Genomic DNA, 21,435 nt, shown 5'->3' with positions numbered 1-21,435 from the left:
TTCCTAATATATCTTTAATCCACTATTTTATATATGCGTTATGAATGTGTGAAGTAAGTTGATTCTTCAGTGTCCGTTTCACTGAGGGGCAGGAAGTAGTTAAAGTATTTATTTTGAAGAGATCTGCTCTCATGGCTGATCATAATGAGCTCCTCAAAGCTTCCAGTTACCCAGAGGGTAAGCAGCAATAGTGCTGCTAAGAATATTAACAAAAACATGTAAGACACACCAGTGGCCCTTCATTTTTATGAAAAGTTTGGCTGATAGAGTACTTAACTCCTTCAGTGTATTTTCTTGTTTTAGACACATGAGTCGTTCTTAAACTGGTCTTCCCTAGATCACATATAGATGCTGAAGGTATAGTACATAGCTAATTTTTAAATGGGAGTCCTTTTAATAGAGTTGAGCCACTGTATTAGATGGAAGCTATTGTATTAGATGGTTCTTTTATGGTTTCTGGGATTATTTCCTGCCTGTGGAGCACTTACTCTGAGAACTGAATTTTGTGTTTGGAGTAAGAAGGATCAGAATGATTTAATATTTGGGGCTTTATAAATAGGTCATATTTCTGATTTGCCCATGCCCTTCTCTGGGTTTAATCTTTTTCTACTTCTTCTAATTAGTTACTTTTTGTTACTTGCTTTAAGGATGACTACAACAATCATACTGGAATTGATTTGGTTGGCACTGTAATGGCTACCATCAAAGGCTCTAATGAGGAAGATGACACCCCACTCTTTATTGGGAAAGTTAGAACACTTGAATTTCCCTTTGTGAAAGGTTCAGCTGAAATCACGGTAATATTTTTGTCTTCCGGTAGATAAGGTTTCCATATTTAATATTTTAAACCACAGTATTACAATACCTGTTCTTTTGTATAGCTATGAAGATGTTCTAATTATAGCATTAAATTGGAAAGTCAGCTAAAATATTTTGAGATTATTGCCCTAAGCTATTACACAGTGAACCCATGATCATTGTTACTATTAGAAAGACCCTCTTTTCCCCTGTGGATGACTGTTTTCTGTAACTGGAGTGATTTTAACTTCAGTGACAATTTGATATTCATGTTTCATTGAAAAGCTACCATTCTGTGGCTAGAAATAGAATCAAACATAGCCCAGGTAAAATGTACATATATCTAGGAAAGTTTAGTAAAACCAGCTAACCTTTGTTATTCATTTTTTTTTCCAAAATGGAAATAGTTTTACTTCTATAAAAAATACACAGTGCAAGAACATCAAAAATAATCACTATATCATCACCCTTCAGAGATATTGATGATTAGCAATTCAGTGTATAACCTTCCACACTTTTCTGTGTATACACTGACACTGCATGGATGTGTTCTGTGAGTATGATTTATATAGACATGGAGGAGGGTATAAAATTTCATTAATATAATAGAACTCTGCTTTCATGAAAATCTTATTTTTTTTTTTTTTTTTTTTTTCGGTACATGGGCCTCTCACTGTTGTGGCCTCTCCTGTTGCGGAGTGCAGGCTCAGCGGCCGTGGCTCACGGGCCCAGCCGCTCCGCAGCATGTGGGATCCTCCCGGACCGGGGCACGAACCCGTGTCCCGTGCATCGGCAGGCGGACTCTCAACCACTGCGCCACCAGGGAAACCCGAAAATCTTTTCTCATTTAACACATCCTTGATACATTTCTTTACCAGCAAGTATAAACCTACATCATTGTATTGATGATCATAATTTATTTGATCAATCCTAAGTGAAAATTTAGTTTCTTTGCAAAGTTTTATCAACAGTGCTTCCATCAGCTTTCTTCTATGTATATCCTTTGCACAAATCTGTTTCCTTAAGAAATTGCTAGAAATAGAATTGGAGATAGGGAGTGTACATTTTTAGCCTTTTGGTAGTTATTGCCAATTGCCTTTCAGTTTATATTCCCACCAGAAATATGTGTACATTCTCATATTACCAATCCTGAATAGAATGGTTTTTAAAATTCAACCACTCTTCCTATTGTTAAGTATTTTCTTTGTTACTAGGAAGGTTTGAACATTTTTCATGGTTTTGACCTTTGTAGGATTGTCCCTTAACTTTTTTTTTTTAACATTTTTATTGGAGTATAATTGCTTTATATCCCTTAACTCTTTTTCTTCTGGGAGATTCATCATTTTCTTCTTAATTTTATATTAAAGATGTTAATGCTCTTTTGTGTATAAGTAGCTTTTTCCTGAGTTTGTCTTTTAGATTTTAACTTTGTTTATATTAGGGCAGGAGGAAGGGTTGTATTCACAGTGATAGCTCTTGTATTCTTAGGCCTTTAATTTTTTTATTGGTCTTGATTTTATTTTTATCTTTTTTTTAAATTTATTAACTAAATTTTTGGGTATCGTTTATTGAATAATTCTTCCTGTACCATTAAATATGAAATTTCACCTTTTCTGTATTTTTTTTGTTGGTGGTGGTGTTTATCTTTTTATCTAATCCAGGGCTAAAATCACATTGTTTTAGCAATATTAGGCTTACAGTAGGGGAGACTGCCAGCTTGTACCTGGTCTAAAGTTCAACTTGTTGGTTGGTCTGGCAGTCACCGAACATTACAGCATTTCCATTTTAATTAGTTCTCAACATTTTAAAAATTCTGGAGTTTTCACAAAGAGATTTGCATTCCTGATTTATTCGGAGAATTCTAAAGACTTGGCAGTATGAGGCCAAGATCTCTTAAAGCAGCAGGATTTTCCAGTCAGCTGCATCCATGATACTTCTTTTCATCTCTTGACATTGAGAGCAAGTGTCAGTTGCTACTTATATTTACACTTGTTCTCTTATTTTTATAGTGGATGGTAAAGTGAAATTTTCTTGTACCCTAACAAAAATTAGGTAATGAAAACCAGAGGTTGAAAAACAAAGAAGGGTGGGGAAGACATGTTGAGTATGCAGAGTCGGTTTGTATTGGAAGAACACACGTAGCCCACTACCTATATCCTGGTTACCTCTGTCCTATTTCCTTGGCCCCGCCACGGGCATTTGAAATTACTTACCCTGCTGTACACATTTCTGAGGCTTGCCCCACAGCTGCATATGGAATCTCAGCTTCATGTCATGCATATGAATTTCCACTAGAGGTTCCTAATATCACACTGAATAAGCAGAAATCTCTCAGGTCCTACTTGGCTCCTGACCCATATATTAATTAAGTAGGCCTGGGGCAGGGCTGAGGAATCTGGTTTCTGCAGGTGATTCTTATCATTAGGGATGTTTGGGAAACACTGGTATAAAACACAATCATTTGTAAATGTTCCCTGTTTGCTTAAAAAGAACTTGTACTGCTTTCTTTAAAGTTTTAATCTAAATTTATAATTATTCAAGTTTGTTAATTGTGTTATTCAAATTCTTTATATTATTTGCCTACTTGATCTGGGAATTTCTGAAAGAGGTGTCTGAGTTTTATTCTGCTATATATTTATCCTTTTCTCATATTCCAAATTGCCATTTGTGTATGGATGCAGTTTTGGACTCCTCAGTTCTCTTCAGTTCTGTTATTCCATGTATCTTGGTAAACTGTACATCACAGATTACAAACTATAAAACTTTGAGATAGGAAAGGCCTCCTTAAACAGGACATAAAGGAAAAGATTTTATATTTATATATATAAATAGAGGATTAATAATATTAATATATTGGTATAACAATATATTAGTACAGTATATTGAACATATTTTTAAAACATGCTAAAGAACTTCCTGCAAATCAATGAGAAAAAAGACAATCTAGTAGAAAAATAAATGACCAAAGAACAGAAGCAGGTAGTTAATGGACGAGAAGGTATAAATGACTAATAAACAGGAAGCATGACCTCAGTACTAATCAGGGAAATGCTAGTTAAAACAATGATGACTGGTTGTTTTTAATACATCATTTTAGAAGAAAGAAGTACTTGATTAATAGTGAGTGTTGGCTTCCCGAGGGCGGCAGGGGGCCGGGTGGTGGGGTGCAGGTGCCCAGACGAGGGGAGGAGCTGGGAGATGGCGTCCGGAGCGGGTCGCTGGCTGGCGTTGGCACATGTCGGATCTGGGGCTTTCCGGAGCGGGCTGCGTCTGGGGAAAGGTGGCGATGTCTCCGCCGGACGGGGCGGCTAATTCGGAGTCTGGTACCATCGAGGTCAGTCATCGTTACTCGCAGCGGCGCCATTTTGCCCAAACCGGTGAAAATGTCCTTCGGCCCTCTCCGTGTGTTCTCCATTGTGATCCCCTTTCTCTATGTCGGGACGCTAATTAGCAAGAACTTTGCTGCTCTAGTTGAGGAGCATGATATTTTTGTTCCAGAGGATGATGATGATGACGACTAATAGGGCGTGGAGAAGTATAGAAAGGAGAAAGCCCTAACTTAAGAAATGGTGATGCTCGCAGCCTCTCCTCCTTCCCTATCAGCAGATGGGCCCAGGGAAAGCCCTCAGCCTCCCAACCCCAGTGAAGCGTCCTGCATGGTCTGTGACCATAGCTCAGATCCCCAGGCTCCGGGAGGTTCCTGGAGATGTGCTATCCACTGAGCATAATCAAATTGTGAATAAACATAATAAACATCAGCTCTGTATGACTGAGTGATGGCTGAACTTTCTCAATACAAGTAGGCTCTAGTTGCAGTTTCTTCACCCTGCTGTCCTATCTCTATCAGCTGAACAAATAGGTCTTTGATTTACAACCCAGGGCCTCCAGGCCCCTATGGATCCACAAGGTAATCATGGGGACCTGGGACCAATCTTCCTTATTTACAAAAGCCCAGCGGCTGCGTAGGCTAACTAAAGGCTCAGCTTTTGTGCTGAGTAACACTGGCTAGTTATACCACGCAATCAGAAGAAGCTTTGATTGTTTAAAACTCCTTGAGAAATACCACTTTTTAGAATTCTTTCAAAACTTGGATTCCTTAGATGAAAAAATAATAAAGGGCAAGAGAAAACCAAATACCGTATGCTAACATATATATGGACTCTAAAAATTAAAAAAAAAATGGTCGTGAAGAACCTAGGAGACGGGAATAAAGACACAGACCTACTAGAGAATAGACTTGAGGATACGGGGAGGGGGAAGGGTAAGCTGGGACAAAGTGAGAGAGTGGCATGGACATATATACACTACCAAACGTAAAATAGATAGCCAGTGGGAAGCGGCCACATAGCACAGGGAGATCAGCTCGGTGCTTTGTGACCACCTAGAGGGGTGGGATAGGGAGGGTGGGAGGGAAACGCAAGAGGGAGGAGATATGGGGATATATGTTTATGTATAGTTGATTCACTTTGTTATACAGCAGAAACTAACACACCATTGTAAAGCAATTATACTCCAATAAAGATGTTAAAAACAACAACAACAACAACAAAAAATAGTAAGTGTTGGCCAGACACATCAGGGGAACTGGATATTCTTATACACTGATGGTGAGAGGATAAATTGATGTAGCCTTTTTGAAGGGAAATTTGATACTACCTATTAAAATAAACTTTTAATAAGTCACTATAGGGACTTCCCTGGTGGTTCAGTAGTTAAGAATCCACCTGCCAATGCAGGGGACACAGGTTCGATCCCTGGTCTGGGAAGATCCCACATACTGCCGAGCAACTAAGCCCGTGCACCACAGCTACTGAGCCTGCACTCTAGAGCCCCAGGAGCCACAACTACTGAGCACGTGTGCCACAACTACTGAAGCCCACGTGCCTAGAGCCCGTGCTCTGCAACAAGAGAAGCCACCGCGATGAGAAGCCCACGCACCGCAAAGAAGAGTAGTCCCCACTCACTTCAACTAGAGAAAGCCCGTACACAGCAATGAAGAACCAACACAGCCATATATAGATAGATAGATAAATTTATGGGGGAGGGCTTCCCTGGTGGCACAGTGGTTGAGAGTCCGCCTACCGATGCAGGGGACACGGGTTTGTGCCCCGGTCCGGGAGGATCCCACATGCTGCAGAGCGGCTGGGCCCGTGAGCCATGGCCGCGGAGCCTGCGCGTCCGGAGCCTGTGCTCTGCAACGGGAGAGGCCACGGCAGTGAGAGGCCCGCGTACCGCAAAAAAACCCCCAAAAATTTATGGGGGAAAAAGTCATTATATTTCTCTATTCTGGAGAATACACCAAGAAGTACTGAAAGCTACTTTCTTTGCTGTATTATAAATAATAGCTAAAAATTTTTAAATGAAATGTTCATCACCCAGTGAAAGGTTATTATAGTGTATTGTATCTATATTATGCATAAATGTAAAAAATTGGTATTTAAACATTCACTTGAATTGATAGATCAAAATGAGTGCTGAAAGCAAATTGCTACGGTATAAAGTGTGTTATTTTTAAAGTGCAAGCAGTTTTATTTTTGTGTTTATATTCATGTAAATACATTGAAAACAGTTTTCAGAAACTAAGTGGTGGGATTGGGGATTGGTTTAATGATGGACTTATAATTTTCTTATTTCGTGGATTGTTTTACAGTGTTCTATCAATTTAGATTTTTTAAAATTTTATATCTGAATTTTATTGTGGTCTAAAAAAACAAAACAACTAGTACCTATTGTTTCCTTGTAAGACTGAAAAAGTTATTTAGGATATAAATATTTATATTGCATTATTTACTAGTTATATGTTATGGTCTCAAAGTATATCAGAAGTGTGTGTGTGTGTGTGCGCGCGCACGTGTGTGTGCTCATTAATGAAGAAAATACATTAAAAAAGACAAAAAACAAATCTTTAGAGCTTTTCAGGACCTTTTGTTTGGTCACCTGGGACTGGTGGGTCTACTTCCATGGTAACAGCTGTAACTTAAACTCAGCATTGGGCTTTGTGCATTTCTTTGTGATTATTTTTATAACTCATACTGTCAGCTGTTTCACACTGCTTGAACTTAAAGGTTGGAATCAGGAAGATATTTCTAGTCAGGATATAAGTGGCCATTGATATTTCTGGCCTGGAAAGATACTTTTTCTTATAGTTTTCCATTGTATATAATTTTTGCATAAGTTATTTATTGATAAGATAATTTGACTTTCAAACCAATAACAAAAGGTAAAGAGTTCTATGTGTTGGATGGTGCTGCTGATGTTTTAATGAATGCTTAATGAATCTCACAGGTCAGTCAATTTTGCCTTTTGCCTTTAAAATTTACCACTTACTTGAAAACAGAGTACAATGAGATATATAACATTTATACATTTACAAATACCTTTTTAAATCTCGTTTTTCCTTGCTGTTTTTTTCTTTATACAGAGTCTAGTTCTGGCAGAAAATAGTCCTGGAAGGGATAGCACTGAGTATTTTATTGTGTTTGAGCCTCGGCTACCAGGTTTATCAAGAACATTAGAATCATATATCCTACCATTTATGTTTTACAATGGTAAGTTTCTAGGAAAATAGAGGATAAACTCGTACGTTTGTGGTACTTTATATAACTTTGTTTTGCTCTCCATTAACATGGTGCTTACTAGTTATCTAATCATGTTATGACATTTCGGAAAAGTCACAATTTAAAAATTGAAATAAATTGTCTGAATATTTTTTCTTAGATGTTAAGAAGCAGCAACAAATGGCAGCACTTACAAAAGAAAAGGACCAATTATCTAAGTCTATTATAATGTATAGAAGTTTATTTGATGCCAGCAAACAGCTTCTTGATGAGATGAAGTGTAAGTCATTTTGTGTTCAAATGATGCTTTGGGGAATAGTGAGGTAGAAGGTTGAGGCCATGAGACACAAACATTGTCTAATTACCTGAACTTAGAAGTAAACTGCAGGACACGGCAGAAAGGTGGTAGTGATGGTTTATATTACTCATCATTTGATCTTCTTAAGATGAAGTATTCCTGCATTTTAAATAAGTGTATATCTTGTGTACCTACAAAAATTTGAAACTTTTACTAGAAATCTGAATCTATAGAAATTTAAAGGTTTTGACATAACAGTAATAAGGTTTTTATCTAGCTCTAGCATTTGGCAAAAGACATTGGATGACAATATCACTGAAAGAGTGATATGTAATTTAAGTTTTAGTTTGAGCCATGCGACTGTGTGTAGTTCAATTTAAAAATATCTGCAGCAAAAAATATATCTACAGCAGAGAAATATGTAATTTATTTTTTAATAAATACATGGAACATTTGCTACAGTTTTTAATAATGTTTGTATACTGTTTAAGACAAGGCATTTGCTGAGTTGTGCTCTATTTGTCCAATTTTTCCACAGGTCAAGGATATTTAGAGGATAATAGGAACTAAGTAGAGTAATGAAATAATACACAATTTGTAGCACTGAAATTTTGTTTTTAAAAAGTCCTATTTGTTTCTTAGAATAACCTTATGCAATTATGTATAAATTATGTATAGTCATGTGGATTAGAATTAAATAGCTTTTCCAAGATTACTTGTGGTTTGCAACAAACATATCATAATACCTCCCTTAGCTGCCTTAGCTCATTTCTCCCTTATTAGAAATGAACTTTAATTTTAGATTTTAGTTTAATTTAAAATTTCTATAATACTCTTCATTTTTCATTTTAGCATCAGTCATTAAAAGGAAAAAAACAAGGGATTGAAAACATTCTTCAAAAACTATATTTTGGTGGCTATCACAAATTGATAGTTTTTGTTTGTTTGTTTTTAATTTTAGGCCAAGTTGAAGAAGCAAAATTAAAAGAGGCCCAGTTGCGAAATGAACTAAAAACACACAATATTGACATTCCTACAACACAACAGGTACAGTTTCCAAGTATATGTGAAAGTTTTTTCTTTTTAATTAAATTCTAACCTATAATTTTTTTTTTTACCATTCATACTTTATTAGGAATGTTATGTACACTGTTGTTTTGGGGTACTAAGCCATATGTGGATTATAATCTAGTCACTCACTAGATATTAAAATGGGCTAACAATGACGGAGTGCTCTTTTCAAAGAAATTGCAGTTTGTGTTTCTAATCTAATGACACCAGTAAATTAAATTAATAATACACCAACTTGAGAACTTGCGTTGAAGAGACCTAAGTGATAATCAGTATATGTGGTGGCAAAGAAAATGAGAGAAAGTAACAAAAGACAATAGATTTTTTTAAAGCTTACATTCTTTATGTGTATAACTCATAAGTCCTATTATACGTTATATATTTCTTAACTAAGAAAAAAAATCAGTGAGGTTGACTCTTCACATTACTATGATCATGTTCTTATAAGAAAGGAATAGCTAGCTGCTTAGTAACTTTTATGTTCTTGAGTTGTAACTATGTTCTCGTGTTGTCTAAATTGTTGGTTTTTCTCTGCTATTTTCTCTGCCTGGTACAAGAGTAACTGTAATTGGCCTTGCAGTTAATTTTTCTTTTTAAATTACAGATGCCACACATTGAAGCACTTTTGAAGAATAAGATATCAGAACAGGAAGAACTAAAGAAAAAACCCAGAAGATCATGTACTCTTCCAAACTATACTAAAGGCAGTGGAGATGTTTTAGGAAAGGTTTGTGTTTAAGCCTTTTAAGAGGCATTACATTTTATTATCTTGTTTTCTATCTGCTTTGGGTGATCCTAGATCATGGAGCCATGACGATATCGATATTTGGGGATCCCAGGCAGGATAGAGTGGGATTTCATCACACTACTGAGATGGTATGCAGTTTAAAACCTATGAATTGTTTATTTCTGAAATTTTCATTTAATATTTTCAGACTGCCATTGACTGTGGGTAACTGAAACTGGGGAAAGAGGAACCACAGATAAGGGGGGACTGCTGTACAAGAGTAGACATTGTGATGTTCTCATTGCTAGGGCAGGTTTTTGCTACCAGATCAGGTAAGAATAAAGGGTAGATGTGACCACATCAGTGCAATAAATGAGGTTTAGAAATCTGCCACAAAATTTCAACCTTGTTGGACTTTGAGCAAGCTTGTGACTAAAATACAGTGGGTCCTCTGTATCCACAGGTTCTGCATCCTCAGATACAACCAACTGCAGATGGAAACTATTTGGGGAAAAATTCCAGAAAGTTCCAAAAACTAAAACTTGAGTTTGTCATATGTTGGCAACTATTTACATAACGTTTACATTGTATTAGGTATTATAAGTAATCTAGAAATTATTTAAAGTGTACAAGATGGTATATGCAGATACTATGACATTTTATATAAAGGGTTTAAGTATCCACAGATTTTAGTATCTGAGGGGGTTCCTGGAACCAGTCCCCTATGGATACTGATGGACTTGCTATACAGTTGACCCTTAAACAACATGGGTTTGAACTGTGAGGGTCCACTTATACACAGCTTTTTTTTTAAACTGAATACCGACTACAGTACTGCCTAATGGTTGAATCCTCAGATGTGAAACTGTGGGTATGGAGGACCGACTGTGAAGTTATATGCAGATTTTCGACTGCTTGGAGGGTCAGTGGAGGGTCAGTGGCCCTAACGACGTTGTTCAAGGGTCAACTGTATTTGTAAATAGGAGAGTGACTGTTAATCCTAAGCTCTAAAGTGTTTATATAAGCAGAAGAAATGATTCTTATCTGTGATGTTTAGATTTGTTTTCTGAAAAGTCATCAGAGTAAAAGATCTGCTTAGAAGGGTATAGTATATAACTATATTTAGGTTTAAGTGTATTTTATGATTACTTTATCAGTTGACACACCCCAATAGTAGAGATATTAAATGTGGGGGGAAAAGTACATCACCTAGCTGATAATATTCCAAGTATTTTTATTTGGTTACTTGCAAAACTTACTGTAGTTTAATCTGGGGAACAGTTTTTTAAAATTTAATAGCAGAAGAGACAGTTTAATATGTTTAAGCCAGTAAGCTTTTACAGTTTGAGATTTTTTTGTTAATTTATGTGAGTGTTTCAAAAAAAGTGTTTTTGCTTTAGACTTGGGCTTTTAAAATATTTAATGTCAAATTTATATATATTTAAAACTTTTTTACTTGATTTTTAAAATGGGTTATAGATTGCGCACCTGGCACAAATTGAAGATGATAGAGCCGCAATGGTTATTTCTTGGCATCTGGCAAGTGACATGGACTGTGTGGTCACCCTGACCACTGATGCTGCACGTCGTATCTATGATGAAACCCAAGGTCGTCAGCAGGTGTTGCCCCTTGATTCTATTTATAAGAAGACTCTTCCAGATTGGAAAAGGTTAGAAAAAAGTGAAATGATTTTTTTCAGAAATTTCTTTTCTATTTTTTATCAAATCACCGAATTTTAAAATTTCTCTAAAAGATGCTTAAACAGAGAAGTGACTCAAAGTATGTGCATTATTTTTGTCTTCATCACAAATATGATCTTCGTTAAGATCAGTATTGCAGTGTATTTGATCATATATGCTGGCCAAGTTTAATTTGCCAATTAAATGTTATTTGTATGTATGAGAGAGACACATACAAACACACAAACCCAAAGCGAATTTTTGGCCTTTGCAACAGGAAGGATGGTAAGATGTCATTATTCTTAACAGAATATGGAACACCTTTATTTGGAGTAAGAGTATAGATACATGTCTTTTGTCCTATTTATGTCGTGTGAAAATAAGCAGCCATCATTTAGGTAGAGAAGGTTTCTCTATTGGAACTGCCATTAGCTAAGTTGAAATATAAGAGACCATCTACTTAGGATGTTACACCTTTTTTTTTTTTTTAAGGAGGTTACATCTTTGTTTTAATATAAATCTGGTTTCTTTAAGTGTTTTCCCATTTACTTTTCAAAGTATGTTTTTAGGAAATAAGTGTGCAAACCAATTAGGCATTTTTAATCTAAAATTTAAAATATTTTATATGTTCTCTAATTTTTGGCTATTTTTAAAAATCTACCTTAAAAGACTAAAACAAAATGGTGGTAACAAAACAAAAATGTTAAAATGTATAACAGAGTGTTGACCAATAATTTTCTCAGATTCCTAAACAAGTTTGCAGGGTGTACAGTTGGGTAGGTATGGGGACTTGAAGGAGAATGGAAACTAATGTTAAGAGCTTACTGTGTCATTAAACTAACATTTTATTTCACTTTGTAATCTAAAAATATATTCAGGAAACAGCTGGAATTTGAACTCAAATCTATCTGCTTCTAAAATCTCCTACTCTGCTACCAGTCAGCACCCATTTTAAACAACATGGGAAATCCTATCAAATCATAATGACTGTGTTTATAAGGGTAATAATTTTTGTAAAAGTAATTTTACCTCCAGGAGGTTCTCTCTTTTTTTTCATAATCCCTGAGGACCAAGTTAAGAATTCTTGATTTAGGGAAAGTATGAATCTGGTATTTAAGGCTAATGCTTGCTCTAAAAGCTAGTTATTCTCTCTTTCTGGTATTGTGCCTGTTATTGGGATTGAGTTAACTAGCTCTTAAAGCCACCCCAACCTCTATTCCTACCTACAAGATTTGGGAAAAGCTACCGTATGTGGAAGGGGAAAGCCCTGACACCCCACTCAGCCTCCATCTCTTGAATCTCCTTGTTATCCCTGGACTTCAGTTGCTCATTCTGTACAGTGTGTCAGAGGATAGGTGGCCAGAGTACTGGGCTGTTTCCCTCTCGTATGCTCAGTCTTGGGCCTTGCCCCTTCCCCCCGTCTATTCTAGGGCCACTCTCCACATGAGACAGTCATATCATTGGCATCCTCGTTTAGGGCCAGCTTGAGAGGCTGCTTCTCTCCTTTCCTTGTCAAACTAAACAAAGGTTAGTTTATATTGATTTTACAAACTAATTGACAATAGCAGTACAGATAAAACTAAGATATTTTTATACGGTAAATATCGTTTTCATTTCTAAAGGCATAACGGTTAATAATTTAGCAGTATTACCTTGCATAGGGAGTTGATTAAATGATCACAAAAATAATCAGTATATTCATATGTTTTTCATAGTATATATATACTTTTTGATTAAAAGTTACATGTTTTGTTTAAATTTTTTTAAAATTCAGACCTCTGCCTCATTACCGAAATGGAAAATTGTATTTTAAACCCATTGGAGATCCTGTCTTTGCCCGAGATTTGTTAACGTTTCCAGATAACGTAGAACATTGTGAAACAGGTAAAGGAAATTATGATGGCTTTTTTTATACAGATGTTAACATTTGTGATCCAGATACATAAATTACTGACTATGGAAAATTATGTTCTTATTTAGTTTATAAGTGATAGTTTTATTAATATTTACTTCTCTCATTTTTCCTGTTAGAGGAAAATATTGAATAAAATTCTTATGTTATTAGCATTATTTCTAATAAAACTTTGTAATATATGTTAAGATTTTTTAAAATATCTCAGTTTTTTAAAAATAGAAGTTTCATGGGCACAATCATTATATTTCAGTTTCTGAGTACACAACAGCATGCTCACCACCAGAAGTTTGTGTTAATATTTTAATATGACCAAAAAAGATGTCATAATTTTAATAATTTGTTAATTGAATTTTTTAGTGTTTGGTATGCTGTTAGGAGACACCATTATTTTGGATGATTTGGATGCTGCTAATCATTATAGAAAAGAGGTATGTATTTGAATTATTTTTTAATTTGTAGCTCCAATTTTAATGTGTACTTTAAAAATTTAATACATAGCTCTGTATAGAAATAATTTTATTTTAGGTTACATGTGCAAATGACTAAGTAACCTTGTCAAAACCAATTTAAATCCTACAGATTGATAAGCAGCATAAAATTGGGCAAAATATAGGAATGAATTTGCCAAGATGCAAATTAAAATGAGATGTTTATGAAATTGTCCTAAGACTCAAAATCAGTATCTGTTATTGATGGTGGTATTGAAAAAGAGTACACTCAGATAATGTTGTTGGAAATGTAATTTGACGTAGCCCTTGTTTATTAGTTGTTAGGGCTGCTGTAACAAAGCACCACAGACTGGGTAGCTTAAACAGTAGAAATGTATTGTCTCACAGTTCTGCAGGCTTAAAACCGAAATTCAAGGTGTGAGAAGGGTCAGTTCTTTCCAGGGCTTATGAGGGGAGGGTCTGTTCCATGCCTTTCTCCTTGGTTTGTAGGTAGATGGTCATCTTCTCCCTGTGTCTGTTCGCAGCTATACATATCTGTGTCCAAATTTCCCTTTTGTATAAGGAAACTACTCATTGGCTTAGAGCCCACTGTTATGACCTCATTTTAACTTGATTACCTCTATAGAGACCCAGTCTTCAAATAAGGTCACATTTTTGAGGAACTGGGGGTTAGGACATCAACATAGGAATTTTGAGGGACACAATTCGACCCATAATACTTTTGGAGAGCAGTTTGGCAATATAAGTGTTTCCGTTATCTATTGCTACCTAACAAGCACTTCAGAAGTTAGTGGCTTTAAACAGTAACAACATATTAGTACTCATTTTTCTGTGGGTTTCTCCCAGTAGTGTTAGCTAGTTGCACTGAGATGGTGAAAGCGCCAAAATGCCTCACTCAGGTAGCTGGCAGTTGATGCTGGTAGCCATCTGGGATTCAGCTGGAGTTGGCCAGAGGCTCAGCTGGTGCTGTCTGCTGGGGTCATTGTTCTCACCCCCACTCAACGGGTGTGTGAGATAATGCCATGAAGGCTTTTAGAAACCTTTTTCTAGCTAAGAGGATCTGGAAAGTAGTGCCTTAAATCTTTCTGAGGTCTCAACATAGGGGCATCCTTCACTTGATTTTTGACTTTGAGGCCACATTTTACTGGCTGTACCCTGGATTTGATCTTAACCCTGAGGCTTTCCGTTTCTTTTTCAAGAATCTTTTGTTAGCTGAACAGGCTGGGGAGGAAAAACAGTCCAACCCAGCAAGTTCTGGGTTGGAAATATTTCCTTGAAATTATTTTTGAAAATGAATTAGTTCCTACTTAGTTTATCTCCCACCTGTACTGGCTAGTTGATACTGGCTACTGGTTCGGCACTTGGTAGGCTGGCAGACTTAGATATCTCTATGCAAACCGTTCTCTCCTTGTGGCTGCTGGGGGCTTTTTCAAATGGAATCTGGGACCTAAGAAGGGAAATCAGAGCAGTGATGGCAGAAGTTGCAGGTCTCTTAAGTCCCAGCAGTCAGTTCAGAATCTGGCCAGCCCAGACCCACATCGGAGAGTGGGGAGTTTGAAATAGACTCTTTCCTCTCCATGGGAGGGGCAAAGAAGTTGCCGCCATCTTTGTACCATCACAACGTATTAAAATAATTTATCTTACAGACATGCTCCCACAAGTATATAAAGATATGTACAAGGATATTCATTAGATGTAAAGCAATTATATTCCAATAAAGATGTTTAAAAAAAAGAATATTCATTAGAATATTTAAGAATTTTTAAGACACTTTGGAAGCAGTGTGAAGTCCATCAGTTGGGATTGCACAACTCTACTACAGTAATTTATACAGTAGAGTAGTATGTAGCTGTTAAAAAGACATAAAGCAGATAGATATGTCCTAACAAGGAAGACGTACAAAATACATTGTTTTGTTGAAAAGTTGCCAAATGATAATATATAAGATGATGCCCTTTTAAAAATAAGCTTATGTAATTTAAACAAGATGGGAGAATATATTGTATACTGTTGTATATATTAAGAAAGATTATCCCTTCTATATTACTTCTAAGTTTTACTTAATGAGAAAAGAAAGGCAATCCACTGTGAAGAAACACCTTTCAGAGGGCTGCTGTAAAGATTGAATAAAATAATAAAATAGAAATAGAATAAAATTTCAGTAGAGGAATGGTCTCTTTGGATCTGAAATCCAGAGGTCTTTGAATTCTTTGATACAGAAGAAGTATTAAATTTAATAAATACGGTGTTAGGGACTTGGAAATAGCAGGTGATAAACATGTATGTAAACACTATAAGCTTGCAAATTATTACAGCTGAAAGTGAGTAAGGATGCAGTTACTTAAGAGAAAACAGAGGTCAGTTTAAAATATGATCCAGTACGGGCTTCCCTGGTGGCGCAGTGGTTGAGAGTCCACCTGCTGATGCAAGGGACACGGGTTCGTGCCCTGGTCCGGGAAGATCCCACATGCCGTGGAGCGGCTGGGCCTGTGAGCCATGGCTGCTGAGCCTGCGCGTCCGGAGCCTGTGCTCCGCAACAGGAGAGGCCACAACAGTGAGAGGCCCACGTACCGCAAAAAAAAAAAAAAAAATCTAATCAGAGTGCCAAGAAGAGGAGGATAAAAGGATCACAGGTAATATCTGAAGAACTAATGGCTGAAAACTTTTAAGAACTGATGAAAGACACCAATCCATAGCTTCAAAAAAAAGTAGGAAGGACTTCCCTGGCAGTCCAGTGGTTAAGATTTCACCTTTCAGGGACTGCCTGGTCCAGTGGTAAAGAATATGCCTTCCAATGCAGAGGACGCTTGTTCGATACCTGGTCGGGGAACTAAGATCCCACATGCTGCGGGGCAGCTAAGCCCGCACGCCTCAACTAGAGAGCCTGCGTGCCGCAAACTACAGAGCCCACATGCTCTGGAGCCTGTGTGCCACAACTAGAGAGAGAAAACCCGCATGCCACAACCAGAGAGAAACCCGCACACCACAGCTAGAGAGAAGCCCTCGTGCCACAACTAACACCTGCCTGATGTAGCCAAAAAAAAAAAAAAAAGATTTCACCTTCCAATGCAGGGGTGTGGGTTCAGTCCCTGGTCTGGGAGCTAAGATCCTACATGCCTCATGGCCAAAAAAAAAAACCCACGAAAAACAGAAGCAATACTGTAGCAAATTCAATAAAGACTTTAAAAATGGTCCACATCAAAAAAAAAAAATTTTTTTAAGTAACAGCATATGTGACAAAAGCGGGGACAGCATTTGTTCCTCATAATTGGTATAGCACAGCAGTCCCCAGCCTTTTTGGCATCAGGGACCGGTTTTGTGGAAGACAGTTTTTCCAAGGATGGGGTGGGAGGGAGGGGATGGTGCAGGCGGCAATGCGAGTGATGGGGAGCGGCAGAGGAAGCTTCGCTCACTTGCCTGCTGCTCACCTTCTGCTGTGCTGCCTGGGGGTTGGGGACACCTGGAACAGCACATACTGATTTCTTTGCTTCCAAAGTTTTTAGTGAGGTCAATCCACCTATTAAATATTGTTTTAAAGCTCTTCTAAGAAAAGGCTGTTATGACATCTCTTGGTGATTTTGTTAGGTTTCAGTAGTCTTTGTTATCATTTTCTCTTCCTAAATTCTTCATACCATTTATACTACTTCAACCCCTTGTTGATTCCATCCCTTGCTAATCCTTACAGCAGTTGTGAATAAGTATTGCCCAGAACTGTAGCACTGTTGTTCACTCACTGAATTTGTAAAAGCTGTCATGATCTTTTTTGTCCTAATATAGTGCCTAGTGAGGACTGAAGTTTCTTTTAATGGTAAATTATAGTAAAATACATATAACAAAATGTACCATCTAAACCATTTTTAAGTGCACCGTTCAGTAGTGTTACATTCACATTGTTGTACAACCAATCTGCAGAACTCTCTTCTTTTTGTAAAACTGAAACTCTGTACCCATTAAATAGCAACTTGTCATTTCCCCTTTCTTCCGTGCCATTTGAGAATTGAAAAACTGTCCCTTCTGCCAGAGGCCTGTAACTCATACTGTCAGTGAGTGTGTTAACAAGAAAATAGACAAGAAATTTGAGTGTATTTGTTATTTAAGATGCTACTAAATCTGTAAAAACATTGCCTGAAATTTGATAATTTAATAAGAATAATTTAATTTACTATATATTATATAATTTAATAACAATATGGTAATAGTACATTAATTCAGTCTGTATTTTTAATGTTTACTTTTAGGAAACATACAAATCCAAACCAGAACTAAGAAAGTAAGGTGTGGTGGTTTGTTTTACTAAAAGATTCATTTCACCAAAGAATTCACCACAGATTTTCTTGAGATACACATTCTGTTGCATTTAAATTTTATAGAAAGTACCCAGTTTGACGGCAAAATACCTGTAAATTACCTTGGAATTATATTAAAAGAATAAATACTAGTCATGATTTTTTATTACCTGTCCTATTGCTTTTCGTTTTTAAAAATTATATTTTATTTAATCTTTTATAATTCAGAAACTACTTAATCCACAGTATTAGTTTGGATTAGGTGTTTTTACATGTTATTAAATTATTCTTTAGTCATTTTTTCAATGTATGCATTGTTTCATTATGTGAGTGTGCCATAATTTATTTATGTAACTTATTGAAATGTGCAAGTTTCATATTTTTCATTATTAAAACAATGTTTCAGTGCACATTGTTCACATCTGTGATGATTTTTTTCAGAATATTCTTAGAAGTGGAATTGCTGCGTCATGCAAAATGTTAAGCTTTTTTTTTTTTAATATATTTATTTTATTTATTTTTGGCCGCGTTGGGTCTTCATTGCTGTGCGTGGGCTTTCTTTAGTTGTGGCGAACGGGGGCTACTCTTTGTTGTGGTGCATGAGCTTCTCATTGACGTGGCCTCTCTTTGCTGGGGAGCACAGACTCTAGGCGCGCAGGCTTCAGTAGTTGTGTCTCTCAGGCTCTAGAGTGCAGGCTCAGTAGTTGTGGCGCACGGACTTAGTTGCTCCGAGGCATGTGGGATCTTCGCAGGCCAGGGCTCGAACCCGTGTCCCCTGCATTGGCAGGCGGATTCTTAAGCACTCTGCCACCAGGGAAGTCCCTAACTGTTAAGGTTTTAAACACTTGTCACATTTGCTTTGAGAAGGGCTGTCCCAGAGCAGATTAGTACAAGAAGACCCTTTCTCCAACATTCTGTGGTGTGTGTGTGTATGTATGTGTGTGTGTGTGTGTGTGTGTGTGTGTGTGTGTGTATTTTAACATTTTTGAGTAGTGAAAATATCTCATTTGAATTCCACTTAAAGTTATTTCAGTTCCACTTCTGGTTACCAGTGAAGTTGAACGTTTTATTTTTGTATATCCTAGACCTTTATTTGAAAGAATATTCTTGAAGATCATAAAATACTAAATCTAGTGTTTTTCTTTTATTCTCTGACTTCTCTGAAGAATTTAGTTCTTGACTAACACTTTCTACTTCCCTTTCCACGACTTAGGTTTTACTATATAATTCTAGTTCCCCCAATTCTCAACACACTAGCTCTTTTTCCTCCTACAACTGAACTCATAGTATTGTCCTCTGAAGATTTGTCCCTTTGCTTTTGAGTTTGCATTCTCTTCAGTCTAATATAATATCCTTTTTGCTAGCCTTTGGTCATCTGGAAAACTTCAAACAGAAGGAAACTGAGCTAGTGCTACAGGCTGGGTACTGCCTTGGGTTTCAGAAGCACACAGGTCTCTGGCTTGGCCCTCTCTCTTCCTTCCTCTTATCAGTCAAGCCATCAATCAGGTCATCAATTTCACTTTTTGCCATTTGTGTTGTCACTATTCTAGTTTAGGCTAACACTTGAGAGGTAGTCTAAATCATCTCCCTGCCTCTGGTTTTTTCCCCTAGTCATCTTACACATCACTAGGTAATTAATTTTGTGAAAATACTACCATGATCATGTCATTTCTTATCTCAGAACCCTTAAGTGATTTCTGTTTTCTTAGAGCAGTTGAAATAAGTTTTATAGACTCGCTAATTAATATCCATTTACTTACAATAGGTTGTTAAAATTACATACTGTCCTACACTGCTGACCAGAGATGGAGATCGCATTCGAAGTAATGGAAAGTTTGGGGGCCTTCAGAATAAAGCTCCTCCAATGGATAAACTTCGGGGAATGGTCTTTGGAGCTCCAGTACCAAAACAGTGCCTGATCTTAGGGGAACAAATAGGTAGGTTAAATAAGTACTTAATAATTTCTCATTTGATTTTAACCCTTTATTTGGACCTTGTTTATCAAGACTCGAACATCAAAACGTAACCAGTAACAGATATGAATAAGATGTTTTTGTCCAGTACTTCCAGCTTTCTTACACCAAATAGTTTTGAAATACGTATATAGGAAGTAGGTTTTCCTTCATATTTTCATTCTTTTTTTTTTTTTTGGTACGCGGGCCTCTCACTGTTGTGGCCTCTCCTGAGGCGGAGCAGCACAGGCTCTGGACGCGCAGGCTCAGCGGCCATGGCTCACGGGCCCAGCCGCTCCGCAGCATGTGGGATCTTCCCGGACTGGGGCACGAACCCGTGTCCCCTGCATCGGCAGGCGGACTCTCAACCACTGCGCCACCAGGGAAGCCCCATATTTTCATTCTTACCTTGAAATAAAAGATTTCCTTGTTGAGGAAACTAGTATGTCATCAAATCATAATACTTCTTTTTATTTCAAAGTTGGTAACTATCTAGATATATCTTTTTTAGTGTGTGTGACATGTGACCTCCCTTCCCCATTTTCCCTTCTGCAGGCTGTGTCCCCTTGTTGCTAGTTGGCCGATATAATTATCTGTACGTCTGTGCTTTGAAGTGCTTATACTTCACAGGACGTTCTCCTGCAGGCCATCATCTAAGAGCCTGTTTGCTCTTAATTTTATATAGTTCTAATATGCTTGGATATCTACTTTTCCAGCAAAAAGTAGTTTGTTAACTTTAAAAATATATAGTAAATTGTAATAAAATACATACAACAAAGTTTATCATCTTAATTATTTTTACATGTACAGTTCACTAGTGTTAAGTACATTCATACTCTTCTGCTGCCAATCTTCAGAAATCTTTTCCCACCCCTGGCAACTGCCCAGGTCTCTGTCTCTGTGCATTGACTCCTGTAGGCACCTCAAGTATGTGGAATCAGTCTTAGCCCTTCTGTGACTGGCTTACGTCACTTAGCATAATGTCCTCCAGGCGCTTCAGTGTTGTAGTATGTGTCAGAATTTCTTTTTAAGACTGAATAATATTCTATTGTGTGTTGTATACACCACATTTTGTTGTTAATTTTTTTAAGTGTAATATACATAGAGAAAAGTGCACATTTCATAAATATACAGGCTTTTCACAAAATGAACACTGCTTCTGTATTAAGAAATAGAATATTATCAGCCCCACAGAAGGCTTCTCAGGGCTCTTCGAGTCACAGCCCGACCCCCTCTCCAAAGGATAACTTTCTTGACTTAAAAGAGCATAGATTAGTTTTTCCCATTTTTGTACTTTATGTAGATGGAATTATGCAATCCATGCTTTTTTGTGTGTCTGGCTTTGTTCAACACTGTGTATGCAGTTGTAGTTCATTTTAATTGCAGGTTAGTATCCCACTGTGTACGTATACCACAATTTATTTCTTTATTATTCTGCTGTTGAGGAATTTGGGTAGTATCCAGTTTGGGGTTATTACTTCAGCCCCCAGCAATGTTTAAAATAGTAATTGAGAAAGATGGTAGGATATCTCATATTTCCTTTTATGAGATAGTCAGGTGCAGCTGCAAGAGGAGACACAAGAGAGGCTCAGGAAAACAAAGTTTATTGTACTCACAGGTCCTAGGGACAGGAGGCACAGCCTGCCACACAGGGGCCATATGGAAGAACACCAGGGTGGTCAGGAGGCAGAAGACAGGAGCA

At 37.1% G+C, this 21,435-nt stretch overlaps 1 protein-coding gene and 1 pseudogene across 1 annotated transcript in view; both read left to right on the top strand.

The window, feature by feature from the left end:
* The window catches only part of SMCHD1 (structural maintenance of chromosomes flexible hinge domain containing 1), a 129,379-nt gene that overhangs the window by 92,300 nt on the left and 15,644 nt on the right, over positions 1-21,435 (top strand). The window contains exons 37-45 of the mRNA XM_027088813.1: positions 648-797; positions 7,220-7,346; positions 7,516-7,635; positions 8,615-8,700; positions 9,329-9,451; positions 10,931-11,121; positions 12,906-13,015; positions 13,404-13,474; positions 19,547-19,718. Of these exons, the coding sequence (XP_026944614.1) occupies positions 648-797; positions 7,220-7,346; positions 7,516-7,635; positions 8,615-8,700; positions 9,329-9,451; positions 10,931-11,121; positions 12,906-13,015; positions 13,404-13,474; positions 19,547-19,718 (1,150 nt within the window). The remainder of the gene's footprint in view (positions 1-647; positions 798-7,219; positions 7,347-7,515; positions 7,636-8,614; positions 8,701-9,328; positions 9,452-10,930; positions 11,122-12,905; positions 13,016-13,403; positions 13,475-19,546; positions 19,719-21,435) is intronic.
* Positions 3,982-4,571, top strand: LOC113610548 (essential MCU regulator, mitochondrial pseudogene; annotated as a pseudogene).

This window comes from Aethalodelphis obliquidens, unplaced genomic scaffold (assembly GCF_003676395.1).
Source record: "Aethalodelphis obliquidens isolate GAN/ISIS:26980383/991018 unplaced genomic scaffold, ASM367639v1 scaffold63, whole genome shotgun sequence".
Classification (NCBI taxonomy): Eukaryota; Metazoa; Chordata; class Mammalia; order Artiodactyla; family Delphinidae; genus Aethalodelphis; species Aethalodelphis obliquidens.
The sequence above is the reverse complement of the archived record's forward strand: the minus strand, read 5'-3'. Positions and strand labels throughout refer to the sequence as shown.